A 17,424-nucleotide genomic window follows, 5' to 3' on the forward strand; every position below is an offset into this window, starting at 1 on the left:
ATCTTAGGAATGTGCCTATACGCTAATCATCTTTCTTTTCATTTACATGTCGATATTTCCTCCACATACTGCTTATTAATTTTATCGTTATTTTTAAAACGAAAATTAAAATGATAAATATTATAGAAAGGCAAAAGGTGAGAAAAGCAATAACGTCGACCAGATGGTATTGGTACCAGGGCACTTCTCCCGCGATAGATTTAAGATGAGTGCCGCCATATTGGATCACGTGCTCAACCCAGAAAGCTGCTTTCTCAACGGGCCTCATCGTGCGATGTCTGTACATCGAAGATATCCTTGCTGCGTTATCTTTGTAACTAGATTGAAGAAAATGTAGATTTAGATAAGATTAGAAGTATCCATAGAGCTAAAGATCATGGCTCTTTTAGATCATAAAATAGAAAATGATCATGCATGCAGTTTATAATGAGACGTGATTACTTACAAAAACCCATTTATAGGCAAAATATCTATAATTTTCGAATAGTTTGTCGTTTGTTGATCAACAGACTACATTTGGAAACCTTTATATATCAATTTTCTGTTTACTTTTGATTGTATACATACAGCAGCGAAAAATCATATCTATAGAAAGACCACGGGGCTAATAGTCAGAATCATGTGAATTATTTCAAACGAATAAATAGAAAGTTTGATGCACTGGTGGATCCAGGGGGCACAGCCGGTCCGTGCCGCCCCCTGCCCCCCCCCCTTGAGAAGCCAAATTAAAATTAGTAATGTAAAAATTGCAAAAAAACAAAAGTGCGCCCCCCCTGAATGTTATTGGGGGACGAAATATTTATTTTTTATCAAAAACTTGGGGGGGGGTCAAATTGTCAATATTTTCCTTGGAAAAATGTGCCCCCCCCCCTTTTGGAAATCCTGGATCCGCTCCTGGGTTGATGGCATTTTAAACAAAGACGCCATTATTATTATTTTGTTTAACACAAGTCATGACTAACGTGTTGCACGACCTATTTGTTTTCATTTTCATGATGAGTTACCTCGTATTTTCTAACACTGTTCTGACTGCCTCTTCGATCTTTTCAGCGTTTAGAGTGTGGTAATCGAGCTTCGTTCCCATTCCGTGATGGATAATCCTTGAAGCGATGTCGTACTGATCCTCGAGTAGGGGGATGACCACGCACGGTACACCATGATAAACGACTTCATAGAACCCGTTGTTTCCTCCTTGAAAGATGATTAGCTTTGTCTTGTTGTGACCTGAAATGTACAATTCCAGTGGCGTACCGTGAGTCATGGCATGGGGGGGGGCACCAGCAAAATGTGTAAGTCACTTAGTGAGCACGCTCACTTGCCAGCTATACTGACCTAATAGGGACATTTTAAGGACAGTTCGATTAAACGGATATGTACCACACTGATCAAATAATGCGAGCGCGAAGCGCGAGCTGAAATTTTTTTATATTCAGACCAAAAAAGGGACATTAAAAGCAAACTATGTATCTCATGATACATAGTTGTCTCCCTAAACAAACAATGCGAGCGCGAAGCGCGAACTGAATTTTTTTTAAATACATGTATTGACCCCAGGGACATGTTAAGGACTATATTTTAGGAATCCATTAAGAGTATACATACATGTATCTCACCATAGTCATGTAATGCGAGTGCAAAGCGCATGCTGATTTTGCTACATCTAAACACGTGAAGCACTATTGTAGTCATTGTAATCATAATTATAATAAACACATCTCACTAATCAAATATTGCGAGCGCGAAGCGCGAGCTGAAAATTTACGATATTCAGACCTGAAAATGGGCATTCTAAGTTTGTTTATAAGAATTCACTAAGACCATACGTATTTCACAAACCAAATGATGCGAGTGCGAAGCGCGAGCTGAAATTTTTGATATTCAGATCAGAAAAAGGGACATTTTAAGGACTGATTTTTAGGAATTCATGAAGAGCAGACATATCTCACCAATCTACTATTGCGATCGTGGGGCAATCACATTAAGTAGTCATGAAAAAGAAGCATATATCACTACATAAAACAATAATAAGTCGAAGTGCGAGGAAATATATTTGGTGCATATTGACTTAAACGTTAAACAGACCGGGAACAATGAAGACATAGGCCCTAGCAAATAATGATTCATAAAATTATGGGAAAAAAAATTGTTCCTTATGTATTATAATTATAATATAACATTATAATGAACAATAATTTCTTCTTCCCAGTACGTTTCTCTCCCTTTCTCCCTCTTTTTCTCCTCTTCCTTTTTTTGGCCAGCTGATGGGGGGGGGGGGCACGTGCCCCCTCCATGCCCTCGTAGTTACGCCACTGTACAATTCAATATCCTTATATTCATTCATTCGCCACTGATAATGCAATATGATTACAACCAGCTTCATAGGGCAGGAAATCACAGCTAGCTATATAATAATAATGATAATAATAATGGTAATTATAATAATAACAACTACTACGATTATAATAATGATGATAATAATGATGTGTCCATTTATATAGCATTGATACTATGTGCATATACTTATTACCCCCCCCCCCCCCCCCACTTGGAGGAGCAAGAAAATAAAAACAAATGGCGAAAGAAGAAAAAGAGGGGAAGGAGATTAGAAAAAAAGAAGGGGAAAATAAGAAAAGGAAGGCGAGTGAATAAAATAAGATAAGGGAAATACTTGAAAAATAATATTTAAAAATTAATGTCATTATACAAAATTTTTGCTCGCACTTCGCGCTCGCATTGCCTTTTAGGTGATTAGCTTCCTCAATATGGAGCTTAAAATATCAAGTTTGGAAGTAAATATACAAAACATATTTCAGCTCGGAAATTGATCTTTCGTCATTTGGTTGGATTTTCAAAAGTGCTGTGTAAACATATCACTTTGATGGTCTTGATATTCACATTTTCTGCTCGCGTTGCGCGCTCGCCAAATTTGATTTGTCAGATGCCTATTATTTTCGGACGTGGATGAATGTATTCCATAAAGTTCTCAAAATATCCTTATTCAGGTCAGACTGTCAAAATATATCAGCTAGCGCTGCGCGCTCGCATTTTGATTGGTGAGTTATGCATATCTCAATATTGATTTCTAACAAACTATCCCCGTTTCATGACAGTTTATCAAAAACTTCGGCTTGTGGTTGCCCTCGCATTAATTGTTAAAAATATTACTCATCCATCCTATTTTCACAATTACAAAGTGCTTAAAATGTCCAGTTTTCAGGTCATAATATTAACAGATTTCGCGCTCTCATTAGGCATAGATTTAAAAACCGCCCTTTTTGCAGAATGAAATATGAACAATATTCATCTTCCACTTTAAAAGAGAAATAGGAAGGTAGTCATCATTCATATTATGACAAAATGTCCTCAGAATGTCCTGGTCCTATGTCAAAATTCAAAGTAATAATGAAAAGTAACAACTCTTTCTTGAGTGCGATCCATACCCACCTCACAATTTTCCTATAAAAATGCTTGAAATACAGAGCTTGAATTGACCCCTTTTCAGAAAGGGATATCACATATCTTAAGCTCGCGCTTCGCGCTCGCTTTATTGATCTATGATTTAAAAAAGCTGTATTTAGAATGCCCAGATTCTAGGTCTTAATCTGTAACACACTCGAGCATGTTAATTAGGAAATACCGCTTATTCTCTATTTAAATCATTATCAAGTTTCAGATCAGAATAAAAAAAAAATTTCGCGCTTAGCGTAAATGTATATACCTATCCTGTTCACGAGCAGTCCTTAACCGATCCCTTTTTGATCAGATCAAAACATATATCTAAAATTTCTGCTCCCACTTCCCACTTCCAGGAATTATTTAGTAGCAAACAAATCTTGTTCAGTATGGTATATTTCCAATTCGTCTAATGCCAATTTGTCCAATTTCGAACTCATCTACTATTATTTGGTCTACCATCAGTTCGTCTACTAACCACATGGTCTACTTTCATTTAGTCTTGTGCCATTTCGTATAATAACTTTTTGGTCCAATAGCCATTTAGTCATTATACCATTGGTCTAACTGGACTAAAATGTGATATTAGACCAACCGGTTATTAGACGAAATTGTCATAGAGGAAATGGAAATTTAGACGAAACGATATGATTCAACCAAATGGTTAATGGACCAAATTATTGTTAGACGAAATGTTGATGGACGGAATGGCATTAGACTAAATGAAAGTAGACCATGTGGTGAGTGGACCAATTGGCAATTTACCTACACAAACATTGCCCAGAATGTTCAAATTTTTAGGACAAAATACATAAAATTTCAAAAAATTAGCTCGCGCTATGCGCTCGCACTATTTGAATAAGGCTTTTATATGTGCATGTTGATCTATAATAATAAAGCTAAGAAGTGACTATTGGGACTAATCCTTCATTGAAACAAATAAAAATCAACTTGGAGTAGCCGATTCGAAGAAAATATGGCCTTAAATAATTATATCTTGTGCAATGTGTTTTATTGTGATTTTTATAAGGTGAATAAAACCAAACCAAAGCAAGTCTTACCAAGTAGGTCATTCTGTGGCATCCACGTCATCGGTTTGAACTTGAATCGGTTGATATCTTCGGAGAAATTGCGACTAGTCTTCCAGAGGACCTTTTGAGGTAGTCGTGAGAATGCCGTTATAAACTCTTTAATAAGCTCCTCCTTCATGTAGGTTGCGTAAGAACCCATGGTGAAGATGATAATACCATCTTCACCAGAGCTTTGGACAAACTCCTCAAGGTTCTAGAAAATGTGGAAGGAAGTAATAAAGTAATATGTCATCATTGAATGAAAACGTATTATAATATTTACTACCTTGGTACCATATCAGACAGATTAAAGAATAGATTTGTGGATAAGTGTATATTAAGGTAAGATCGACAAACAGTATGTGTCAGGTTTCAGTATTAGGATTGTATGCTCAAGTTTATGAAGTCAAGCAGAATTAATCTAGAGGACAATGAAAATTACAGTACTATAAACACCTTTATCGAAAGACTAGACAGTCGAAAGTCGAAAGACTAGACAGTTGAAGAATAAAGCAAATTTTCATACTTGTTCAAGCGGCTTGGCAGGTTTGGTTGTGACGCCACCGACCGGAATTACATTCGGTGCGATGGGAAAGGGAAACTCGACGGCAAAATCCATGTTGACGAGAAGTAATTCCGCCTTGTTGAAAATATCAATGGGAGATAAATGTGGAGATATATTTCGTAAAGCCATGTAATCTTGAGTGCTCTTCATCCTCATGGTGAGAAAAGATGGAAATACTTTTACCCGTACAAAATTGCGAAGACGCTGCCAAAACGTCATCCGTAGCGGGAAACTACTCGAGTATGACGGTCGTATAGCATTGTTCACAGGAGAACCTAAAGCATCAGCAAGGTGTTCTTCAAGATGAGTTGGAAAGAAGAAGATGAAGGGCTTCTTGAGTATAACTGGTAGGAGATTCGGGCATCCAAAGACGGGATCAATGATAAGAATGTCTACGCTGGCTTCGGTTAGGCTATTAATGAAATTATCATCTTGCAGCATATCGTCACAGTCATTTAACCAATATTCATGCAGCGCCTCTTTATTCTTTCTAAACTCTCCGAGAAAATCACCAGAGACAGCGGCTCGGGCTACAAAGTCTATCTTTTCCTTGAGTCTCCCCTCTGAAGGGGTGCGCTTTGTTCTGACAAAGTTGAAGAGTTTTGAGTATCTGTCGTCGTTGGGTACGGATGTTACTTCACCGCTGATGATGGCGGTGGCGTTGTGGCCACGCCCAACCAACTCCTCGCCAATAGCAGTTATTGAACTGAAGTGACTGCCTACTCCAGGCCCGCCATAGAAAGCTATATTCGCCGAATGCACTTTGTCGAATATGAACATCGATGAGATCAGAATGTACAACATTTCTGCCCCAAGATTCATTTTGTTATCTTCTGTAATCAACGAACGGTTGGTTTCCTTGATTGTCCGGCTCCATATAATCACTGGGAAATTCACAAGAAAAAAAAATCTGAATACGTCAATAAACACAGAAGAATATATGCTCGATGGATATAGAGCGTATGAAAAACGTATATGCAAAAAGTACACAACGGATACGTTTTCCCGCGGATGGCAAGACGCTTTTCCGTTTTACATCGTCTCTTCATCCGTAAATGCAGTGGGACCGAGCCTTATACTAGGAACATTCTGCATATACGCACTTTTTGATAAGTGCTCAGCTTTTGGAATGAACATAATTGATGGACACGACCTCCTTCATGCCCTTGATATAAAGCAGTTTCATGACTGAATTAAGGGGGTATAGCCTGGACAGTAGGTCAGATAATGAAACGTTTATGAAAAAAAAACACAGACATGGAACAAAAGTTTGGTTTCCACGGTTTCCTATACAAATGCCTTAAAATAAAAAGAAAATGAAAAGGAAAAAACAACACTGAGCGCTCAGATACGTTTTTACAATACAGAGAATAGCTGCTTGAAAATATCAAATAATGCGAGCGCGATGCGCGAGCTAAAACTGTGCATATTGAGACCATTGAAAGGAAAGTTTGAAGAACACTTTTTTAAAACATCAATTTGTAAATCAAACAAAATAATGAAAGCTCGATCTCCGAGAACTGTTTCGTATATTGACTTCATAGTTTAAGCTCATATCAGCAGGATATGTAGAATATCTCATCGAACAGGCCATGCGAGCACGAAGCGTTAGCGAAAATTTTGTATAGTGACATGATATATTTTTTCCCCAAGTCTTCCCATTTCCTAATTTTATTTACTTGTCTTCCTTATTCTTTTTCTCCATTCTTTTCCATTGATTTTTTTCTTTTCCCTTTTATGTTTTTGTTTGTTGCTCCGTCATTACAGACCACAAATAGTGAGAGGGACATTTGATATTGTGTCTCCCCCCCCCCCCGTCCTCCCTGGGGTTTCCTTCCATGGATAGGGGTAATATAGCCTAGAACTTTGATATTGTTGTGTTATTGGCAGAACATGTCAGGGAAGCTCTCGCGCAGTCCTTTACATTTCAAGCTCGTGTATCTATCAAGTATCAAGTTTGAATCACAGTAATAATATACGCCGATACAACCATATACTTCAAACCTACAGATATTACTTACAGCTTATTAGGAAATCCTCTATCGTTTTTCGTCCAAACGTAAAGCAGCACACAATGAGCAACCATTGGCAGGCAAATCGGAGCCAAAAACGGAGTTCTGCTGCGCTACGAAGAAAAGCATGCATGTGTGTTACCTCGATTCTCAGATGGGGGTGCATTTGACTGGGGATGGGGTTCGATTATTCAGATAATAGGAACAATTGGAGAGATCACCAAACTTCTTTCAACTCATTACAATAGCTCTTCCTCGTCCCGAGCAAACAAAAACTGAACGTAGTCTTGCATTTCCAGTCCATTCCCGATGTAGAATAAGCTATTGGTTTATCAGACTCCGAGTCTGGTCAAAATATTGGCAATTAGTACATGAATATGCTATGTAGATAGTAAGGTGTAGGATAAAAAGAGGGGTTTGGGTAAAAAAAACCCTCATAATCCTATAGATGCTTGCGTTCATCGGGGATCAACTTCCACCCTCCCCCTCAGGTAATTGTTAGTACAATGTGTAAATAAGGTGTACTATTATCACTGCAATCCTATTATTTCTAGCAAATATTTGATATAAACATTTTTAGGTTTAACTTAATTACTTTTTAGAAAACCACTTCATTTTTCCCCAGATTGATATCGTCACCGACTCCATATATCATCTCATTTGATTTCGATTCATTAGAGATGTATTTCCATATCTCGATTGTCCGATCTCCTTTTATTTCTATCAGGCATATAATTTAACTAACTCCAGAGTTGATTAAAATATAAACCTATACCAACCGTAGTATATAAAATCCAAATAATTTTGCATTCATTTTTTTGTCCAACAGGTACACATTGACACAACTTACATGACTTATAGATTTGCTAGAAAACGAAAGAGTAATATTTTATATGACATCTTAGAAAGCGATAGGTCTCATTTGAATTAGCTAACCATTATAACAGAAGGTTTCTATTTCATTTCATTACGTTATGTTATAATTCGCGTTACTTTGTAACTGAGTTTAAATTTTGAAATGAAATAAATTCGTTATAAATCATCAATAAACAGGCCAAAAAATTATGTCCATAATGATAAACTTCAATTAACTGATTAATATGCTTCCATTGATTTTCATTATTCAGTATTCAATGTCATTTTATTGCAGACGGAAGAACATTATAATGCTGTTGATTTGTTTATTACGCTAACACTTGTTCCAATATATTCAAATAACGATTTTGCTGTGTAATTGTTTATGTAATGCATAAAAATATATAGGCCTAGTGTAAGGTATTTTGCTGTCCGACTCGAAAAGTGTTGCGATATAAAGATGATTTGAAAAATAATAAGAACAATCCATACGTATTCGTGCATAATAAACCAGAGTTGCATTCATGATTACCCAACACTTTAAGAATAAAAAAATTATATCAAAGGAGGAGAAAGTAGACAACATAATAAATCTATATTTACTAGAGATTTTATTAGTTGAATAATTAGTCTGTGAGAATCATGAAATCTAAATTATTGACATAAATGATAAACTGTGCAATCAGGTAATTCGGAATGGACAAAATCTTGCCAAATAACAGTGACAGGGTCGTATACTCTTGCTTTTGTTTCAATATTTGATCATTTACACCACAAGCGATATCTCTATTTAGAATTCAAACTAGAATTCAAACTATTTTGTTTGAAAGATACATTTTAGTCATGTTTTAAAGGAGGATATGTGCGCAAAAGCTGCGTTAAGAGTGAAAACTTGCTTTCATAAGCCAGTTCGTAGTTCCACTCTGCGCATGATCGGACGAAGGTCATTTGTACAAAAGTGACATGGTGGTTTAAAATTTAATGATATGAGCACCAACTTTGATTTTCGATTATTCAGACGACTGGTATCTCACAGTTTGAAAAGTACATTGTATAACATGCTATAATATGCATTCAAAGTAGAAATGCAACAAATACCTTCATAGAGTGTTAAATGGTGAGCTATTTTAGTCATCTGGTCTATACAATTTCTTCATCCTGCTATGTAAGGCATTCTTACATAATATCTGGCTTTGAAATCTGCCTATCACAATGGAAGAAATGAAGGGTATTTGACCAAAATTGAACTGGTCTATTCTACAGTTCTAGCGCTCACGTACAGGTTTACACTCCAAGTAATGCTGAAGCCGATTAGCAATGAAATAAAAAACAGTTAAAACAAAATGAGTTCAAATGTTATTTTTTTTTACCAATTTATTGGTCCTAATCAAGTTTATCATTCTTAGTCCCTCTGTTTCTTTGGAAAACATTACAAATTAGTCTAAGTCCTAATCTTAAAGTCAAGTAAATAATGACAAGAATTATTGTTATAATTGAAAATAAAGAGAGTATTACGTCGATTTGATGGTATTCATACCAATATAAATCTCCTATAACTGATTTCAGAGGGGTTCCGCCATGTTGGATCACGTGTTCAACCCAGAAAGCAGCTTTCTCAACTGGCCTCATGGTGCGATGCCTGTACATCGAAGAAATCCTCTTTGCATTCTTCATGTAACTATTTGAGTAAAATAAAACAATAAAACAGTATTTAAAAAAAGTGAGTTAGAAGGGCTGTATCCCGAATCGGAGGACAAAATTCCAATCGCTCTAAATCCCTTCCATCATGTTCATGTGTACGGCATCAAAAGGCAATTTTTGACGTCTTGCCTCACGCCTTTGGCCTAAACTCCCTCTAAATATTTGAAAATGCGCGAATGAAAGAAAATTTGTTCATTTTCATCATCTTGCATGTACCTGTCATATACTTTAAATAAAACTATTCATGATTACCCCACCCGTAACTCTTCTATATTACATTAGTTAATCCAAAACCACTTATTGCTCAGAGATGTGTAAGACAACGTGTATATAGTCCTGACCTTTGGAATCCTCTCCCAGACTCAATGATTGTTTTTATAATAATTTTTTATTTAACGTATTCACACTAGTTCCAAAAGTTTTTCAAGAAAAGGTATGAAGGTATATGTAATTTACATATAACGACGCAACACAGGGTCACAATGTAAGACAACACCGTCAGACTCAATTAAATCCTCTTGCTCCCTACACTCACTTAAAGTTAAAGTTAAGGCAATGTTACTATCGGAATATGCAAGGTAAACTTTCTGTGTCATCAATCATAATCATTTCCTATTCTTTATCAAACACCACCACCGTCATCACTATTTCCACCAGCATCTCCGTCATCATCTTCTTCATCATCATCATCATCATCATCATCATCATCATGATCATCTTCACTTTCACCATCATCGTCGTTTTCCTTCATGATTATATCTTATAGCAAATGTTTGTTAGTTTGATTTTCTTTCTTTTTACTTAATTGATACTTTGATAATTCGTAGTCATCCATTATGCTCATAATTAATATATGTTTCGGTTTGTCATATTTCAAGCATTTTTGCCTACAATGGCAATCCATCTTCTGCAACTGATTTTTAATATGTTCAATGATATATCTGATTTATTGACAAAATATATTTGCTATATTTATGTTATATTATGTATAAAAGAAAAATGAATAAATCAAAATCAAATCATATAAGCCTTCATAACTCACCAACAGTTGATCCAATCAATAAGCGCATAATGACTAGCTTATAGGCTTCCAAAAACTTAAGTTAAGCGCTATATAAGTATATATTGGTGTATCAGAAGAGTGAATAGCTTTACAACTGACCATGATCTGGCGGATCCAGGAGGGGGCACAACCGGCCCGTGCCCCCTTTAAAGGCACAATTAAAATTTGTAATGTAAAAATTCTAAATGCTGTTAAAACAGAAGTGTGCGCCCCCCCCCCCTCCTTTTTTTGCTGGATACGCCCCTGTGTAAACCAATAATAGAAAAATGGCACTTTTTCTATTATGTCGTTAGATATATCATCGACAACGTACCTGTTGTTTCCTAATACCGTCCTTACAGCCTCCACGATTATGTCAGCATTGAGGGTGTGGTAGTCGAGTTCGATTCCCATTCCATGGTGGACGGTTCGTGAAGCAACATCGAATTGGTCCATGAGTAATGGGATGACCACGGATGGCACACCGTGGTCAACGACTTCGTAAAAACCATTGTGACCTCCTTGGTAGATGATCAGTTTAGTCTTGTTGTGTGCTGATAAAATTTGAAGAGATAATTTCAAATGCAGTATATCCCAACCATGTTTATAGTTTTGTACACCCTCCCCCTCATTTTCATCAGTCCTTGCCATGGCAACGGGGCATAGTATACATGGTATACGTATAGGTAGGGGGTGTATGCAATGAAAGGGAAGACAAATGACCAAATATTGTCCTGATTTCCAGCGATGGCACCGCTACGACCCCCCCCCCCCCCCACTTGTTTGAATGTTGCAGATGGTCATTTTAAACATTTCAATATTGTCCCCATATTACAATTAATCATTGTATAAAAATGTGTGTTTTACTATATATATCAATACATGCAATATAAAAATTGCATATTGCCTTATACTAAGCATACCATATACATGTATCATGGGAAAATATAACTTACACCACATTATGTCAAGGTCATGAGGAGATGATGTGAAATATGTAAAATAATTTGTGTAAACAAATGGAGGGTCAATCAGCCATTTTGAGGCATGTTTGCCAATTTGAGGATCCACATAATACACCACAAGACATAAACGTCCATAACTTGCCTATTTCACAACCGATTTTGATGAAACTTGCTTTAAATTGTTCCCCTGTTTTACTCTTTTCCAATAAGATTGCTTCTCTTCATGGGTTTTGGTTTCACTTAACTCACCTAATAAATCATTCTGTGGCAGCCAAGGCATTGTTTTTATCTTTGACTTATCAGCCTCCTTTGGGAGATCAAGTGTCATTTTCCATACCACCTTTTGAGGTAGTCTTGAGAATGCCGTTATAAACTCTTTAATGAGCTCCTCCTTCATGTAGGTTGCATAGGAACCCATGGTGAAGACGATGATACCATCTTCACCAGAGCTTTGGACGAACTCCTCAAGGTTCTGGAAATGATAGCATACATAAAAGTCCATTTAGATCAATTTAACAAAGGAATCTTTATCGAGAATGTTATATAAATCAATATATATATGTATATATTCCAACAATAGAGCAATATATGTGACCACTCAGTGCATGCTATTTTTATATACATGAATATATTCCCACTCTGCCCTTTTTCGAAAGCATAGTAGGAATTCTTTATCCGAGGTTGGACTGCAAGGTAATTTATATATACATATCCCTTTACATTACTCAAAGCTGTGTTGTTTTCTAGAGGATATTGTCCATTTGTTTTGGGTTATGCCGCGGGTCCCTTTTGATGAGAGTCTTCAAAATTCATGAAACCGTCAGCTCTTATCCTAAGTTAAGTGAAATCTTCGGTTTTGATTGACGGATAAGTACTGGTCGAGTTCTCACTGTTACTCGGTATTCCGTTGAATAATAACGGCTTTATTTTCGATGCTAATAACAAAATTCTTGAACCGGTTTTCGGGCATCCTAGAAAAAAAAAGTAGAATGGCAGATTCATGTAGGCAAACCGTTTACCTTGAAAGATTTTTTTTTAACTTTCAAACCCAACAATGAAATATATTGGTATCAGGATAGGGGCGGCGGAGTTGAAAGGGGTGCATAGGGAATAGGGGCATCTTTTCTGTCGAAAAGGGCACTTTCTTAAAACAAAGAACAAAAAATGACTTATTTCCCGAATCACATGACTCACGAAATTAAAGGAACGTAGGACTATTCTTACAAGTTTTTTTCCTTCATAAGTTTTTTTTAGAAATATATAAAAGACAGAATATTGTTTTCTTGTTTCTTACCAATTCATTCATTTATTCATTTATCTATTTATTAATTTTCTACTCGTGGGCTGGGTGGCCCTCTTCAGCCACAGGCTGTTCTTCTGAGGGGTCAAGTGGACACGTTTAAAAAAATAAAAACGTGCAATATACAAACAAATACATTTATAAAAGAAAACATAAATCAATCCAATTCTATACAAGGTACGTTGCGACTATATACAAATTAAAACTCTTTAATAAACCAATCGGCACAGTAGCTGAACTATAAACATTAACACAGATGACCTGACCCAAATTCTTCTACCAATAATCACTGTCAATATAAAAACTCCTTTTATTTTTCATTCAACACACCAAGCTAGGTTTAATAACCTTATCACGTGACCTCTGTATCCCTACTTAACAAATGATCAAGCCATCTCCTCAATTCTTGTCTTAGATTGTACATTGTATATCTTATCCTGACAATGCAGATGTCGATAAGATAAAGCTCAAATAGGGCTATCCTGGTTCCTACTTTTTAAATAAAGCACATATTATATGTTGAATAATAATATTGTTAGTTCATAAAATGAACTAACAATATCATGATAAAGGAACAAAGACAAAATATCTTTGCAGGTAATGTTATCAAAATATCCCAAGACCAGAAACATTGATAAATCTTAGAAACTATAAATATCTTAATATCTGCATCAGATCTAACTTTTATCAACCAGTCCAATCCAAACATCAGACTTTCATTCTTTTGTAAATTACAAACCAACTACAATAATCTCCCGATCTAACCCTTACCACTGCTCTTTCTCCTATTATTCTTTATAAGTTTCACATGTAACAATATTCTTTTTACAGCAATCTGCGAAATGAGAAATAAGGTTTAAAATAATTGAAGGCGCTAGATCTGACAAAGTTGATTATCACTGTTTGATGTGCCATAATTAATATGCCTTCGCCAGGATGTAAAACAGAAACGCGCCCCGAGTTATAAAATTCTACTAGTTTACGGAAGTAAACCATAAAAGTTTCCTAATTGTAAAATGATGATAATTATTCGTCTTTTAATGATTCCACCCATCATCAAAATATAGTGTAAAATCGTTGTTTAACTCTTTGGATACCGCAACACATGATTTGGCAAATTATTTGCACAATAGAGATAGAATTTATCAAAATTTGATTAAGTGTTTTGAAAACAAAGAATACGAGTCCAATAATGGATGGCATGACATCTTTATGGAAATCGATCAATCGATTTATCGATTCAATTATATTTTAAAATAAATGGTTTTATGGCGTTTAGCAACTGTTATTATAGTTTCTGTGCATTATAATAATCGAATGAGCTATCTCGCACTTGCGCTACAATATAAGGTCAACCTCTATGATTGATTTAAAGACTAAAATTTCAAAATTCGAGGCACTTTTGCATGTCATAGTCTAACCAAGTAATGCCACTATATCCGTCATTGCGAAAGAAATTTAGGGTCGGAGGTTTCATAGATATTTATAATTAGTCAGGTTGTTGTCCCCGATCTTGGCGAAGAAGGCTTCGTGAAACGGTTCAGCAGACTGCGGACATGGCAGACAAGTAGCTCTATATCCGATTTAGTCACGAAATTATATTTATGACGGTGTTGAGAAACGGGCCCCAGGGGCGCGTTTCATGAAATGACTTGTCAGACGTTTTATCCGACAAGTCCCATTTTATCCGACAGTTACCATAGGAACAGTGCTTCTCAGCCAATCAGAATCATGGAAAGATGTCAGATCTGACAACTTGTCGGATGAAAATATTGATGAAACGCTCCCCAGAAGAGTCTCTTCTGATTACTTGACGTATTTCTGATTGAAGCCCTGCGTGAGACACGCATGGAGCATTTCAGTTGCGCGTATATTGAACACGCTTGAGTTTTCCTTTTTACAGGGTTTTCACCAGTCTCGCATTGCTCGATATAATTATGTGTGAAAATCATCAATTAAAAATGTGTTGTCGTTTTTCAGAATCACACATTAGGAACTCTTAATTGTTCCAAAGAAAAGGGACACCCAGAATATTAACAGACTGAACATTTTGAACAAACTAGAAAAGAAAAGAAAAGAAAAGGGGCATTTATCAACAGTAAATAAGGGCATTTAGTTCTAGGTTCCAAGGGATGAATTTCATTTTAAAAAGAAAAAGAAGTAGTGAATGGGGCAAATCGTATTTTTGAAAGGGATTAGCGATTCAATGGTGCACTTTCAGAATGAAGCAGAATGCTAAATACAGAAACCTGGGGCTCATATATACTGGCACGGAAAGAGCGGTTTTTAAGGACAACTTATCTGATAATGGCACCTGTGAGAAGACACATTATGGCACCTACGAGAAGGCAAAGGGACACTCGTTAACACATAAAACGGCTCCTTCTCAGGTGAAAGGTCGGGCACAGACCACGTTCGTGAGGGACACAGAGGGCTCTGATACGAGAAAGGGCACTTACACGAAGGCAAGGGCACTTGTTCACACATAGAACACCTTAAAAGGGGTCCATCTCAGGTGAAAATGGCATAGAACACGTTCGTGAGGGGGCATTATTTGGTACAAATTGGTACTGACACGAGAAATTGCACTTACTAGCACATAAAACGGGTCCTTTTCGGGTAAATGTGGCACAGAATATCGTGAGAGGCATTATTTGTATTTTTTAAATGGCACTTATAAATACGAGAAAGGGCACTTGGTAACACCTAAAACGGGTCATCCTCAGGTGAAAAGGTACAGTATTCTTTTTTTCTTGCGTCAAAAATACACTTTTCAGTGTTTCAAAAAATGGGGGGAAATATGCCCCCAGCCCCCATGATCGCCGCCCCTGCCAATATAACCCAGTTTAAAGGCGTCGTACTGTAACTGCCTTATAAACATAAAAGTAATCCCTTGGTACCATAATATTATTGGCAACACCGACCCTTTTGATAATCATCTATTTTTTTCTTCTTCTTCTTTTACTTGAACATAAGAGAATTACACATTTGACTTACTACATCTAGCTTTTTCGCTGGTCTTGTCGTGATGCCGCCAACTGGAATGACATTCGGCGCGATAGGGAAAGGGAACTCCACTGCAAAATCCATGTTGACAAGAAACAGTTCCGCTCTACCAAATACTTCACTTTCTGAACAGGATGAAGGCGGTATATTTCGAGAAGAACAGTACTGCTGAACGCCTCTAAATGTTAAACCAATAAATGAAGGTTGGATGAAATTACGAAATCGTTGCCAAAATGTCATGCGACGCGGGAAACCGCTTCCAAAATAAGGATGAAGGGCGGTGTCGATAGGGGATCCAAATGACCTGGCTAAGAAATCCTCAAGGTGTGTAGGGATCATGAATATCACAGGTTCCTTCAATATTACCGGTAAAAGGTTGGTACAACCAAAGTATGGGTCAACGGTCAACGATCAAGAGGTCAAGATTAGCATCCACAAGACTGTTGATGAAGTCCGCGTCCATCAGTAGGGCATCGCAATCTTTGTTCATTTCGTCTTGCATAGTTGCAAGGTGCTTATTAAGCTCCCCGAGGAAATTGCCCGACACAGCAGCTTGCGCGACAACGTCCACTCTCTCCCTCAATTCTTCCTCCGAGAATCGCCTGTTTGTGATTGCAAAATGGAAGAGTTCAGAGTACCTGTCATCGTGGCTTGTAGCAATGGCTTCACCGCCAAGGATGGCTGTTACATTGTGACCTCGACGAACCAATTCTTCACCCAATGAAGCCGCCACAAAAAAATGACTGCCCAGTCCCGGGCCACCGGATATTGCTATATTGGACGCTTCAGATATAACAGTAAGCACTCCACTAAGAATAGAAAACTTCCAAATCAGTGCCATTATCATAAATTGAGACATTAGATCAGGTAAACAATAAAAAATAATTATTCAGTGATGGTCTGATCCCTGTCGATTAAATCACAATTATCAGCATAACAACCGTAAGGAAAGATATGACCATTTCAGTCTGCATACAAACTGCTGTCACTACTGGCCCCTACCTTCATGTTTATCCTTTAAAATTGAAGGTCTTCTTGCAAGACTTGAAAGATAATTACGAACGTACCTCAGGCTTCCGATTTTCATAAGAGTTTTTTTTTAAGTTTTGTGTCTTGTTATGTATATTACACACGTCAAGTTGCCTTATTCAAAACTAACCTCTTGAAATAAGTAGAACTACAGTTCAGGTAGGAGAACCCAGGTCATGTTTGTTATCATTTATGATAAATATTGAAGGTTCAAAGTCCATACCTGTGGCACCTTGTCCATTTGATATTGAACTTGTCATCTGCATCAAGCATATAGCTACGTAATTAGTTTTTATTTCGTCTTTGTTATTTCCAATATGGTCATCCGTACCTTATCTTGTCCTGGGTACCCTATACAGTGCGTATCAAAAAGAAAAGTTTACACTTAGAAAAAATCCTGTAAACTTATATAATTGTAAGATCCTG

General features: G+C 36.8%; 1 protein-coding gene and 1 pseudogene across 1 annotated transcript; both read right to left on the minus strand.

Moving 5' to 3' along the window:
• Nucleotides 1-7,282, minus strand: LOC121424295 (UDP-glucuronosyltransferase 2B33-like). The gene is made up of 5 exons (XM_041619924.1): nucleotides 7,110-7,282; nucleotides 5,050-5,972; nucleotides 4,515-4,737; nucleotides 1,005-1,224; nucleotides 1-317 (listed from the first exon to the last, which is right to left on the minus strand). The coding sequence occupies exons 1-5, from the start codon at nucleotides 7,264-7,266 to the stop codon at nucleotides 23-25; spliced, it is 1,818 nt and encodes a 605-aa protein (XP_041475858.1). The 5' UTR covers nucleotides 7,267-7,282; the 3' UTR covers nucleotides 1-22.
• A 2,014-nt stretch (nucleotides 7,283-9,296) lies between these two features.
• LOC121424310 lies at nucleotides 9,297-17,132 on the minus strand (annotated as a pseudogene).
• Between the last annotated feature and the right edge of the window lie 292 nt (nucleotides 17,133-17,424).

This window comes from Lytechinus variegatus, chromosome 11 (genome assembly GCF_018143015.1).
Source record: "Lytechinus variegatus isolate NC3 chromosome 11, Lvar_3.0, whole genome shotgun sequence".
Classification (NCBI taxonomy): domain Eukaryota; kingdom Metazoa; phylum Echinodermata; class Echinoidea; order Temnopleuroida; family Toxopneustidae; genus Lytechinus; species Lytechinus variegatus.

Coding starts and splice junctions, on each gene's coding strand:
- LOC121424295 (XM_041619924.1), bottom strand. CDS start 7,266: ATGCACCCCCATCTGAGAATCGAGGTAACACACATGCATGCTTTTCTT. Junction 1,225..4,514: donor GCCACAGAATGACCTACTTG/GTAAGACTTGCT, acceptor TGTACATTTCAG/GTCACAACAAGACAAAGCTA. Junction 318..1,004: donor ACAGTGTTAGAAAATACGAG/GTAACTCATCAT, acceptor TCTTCAATCTAG/TTACAAAGATAACGCAGCAA.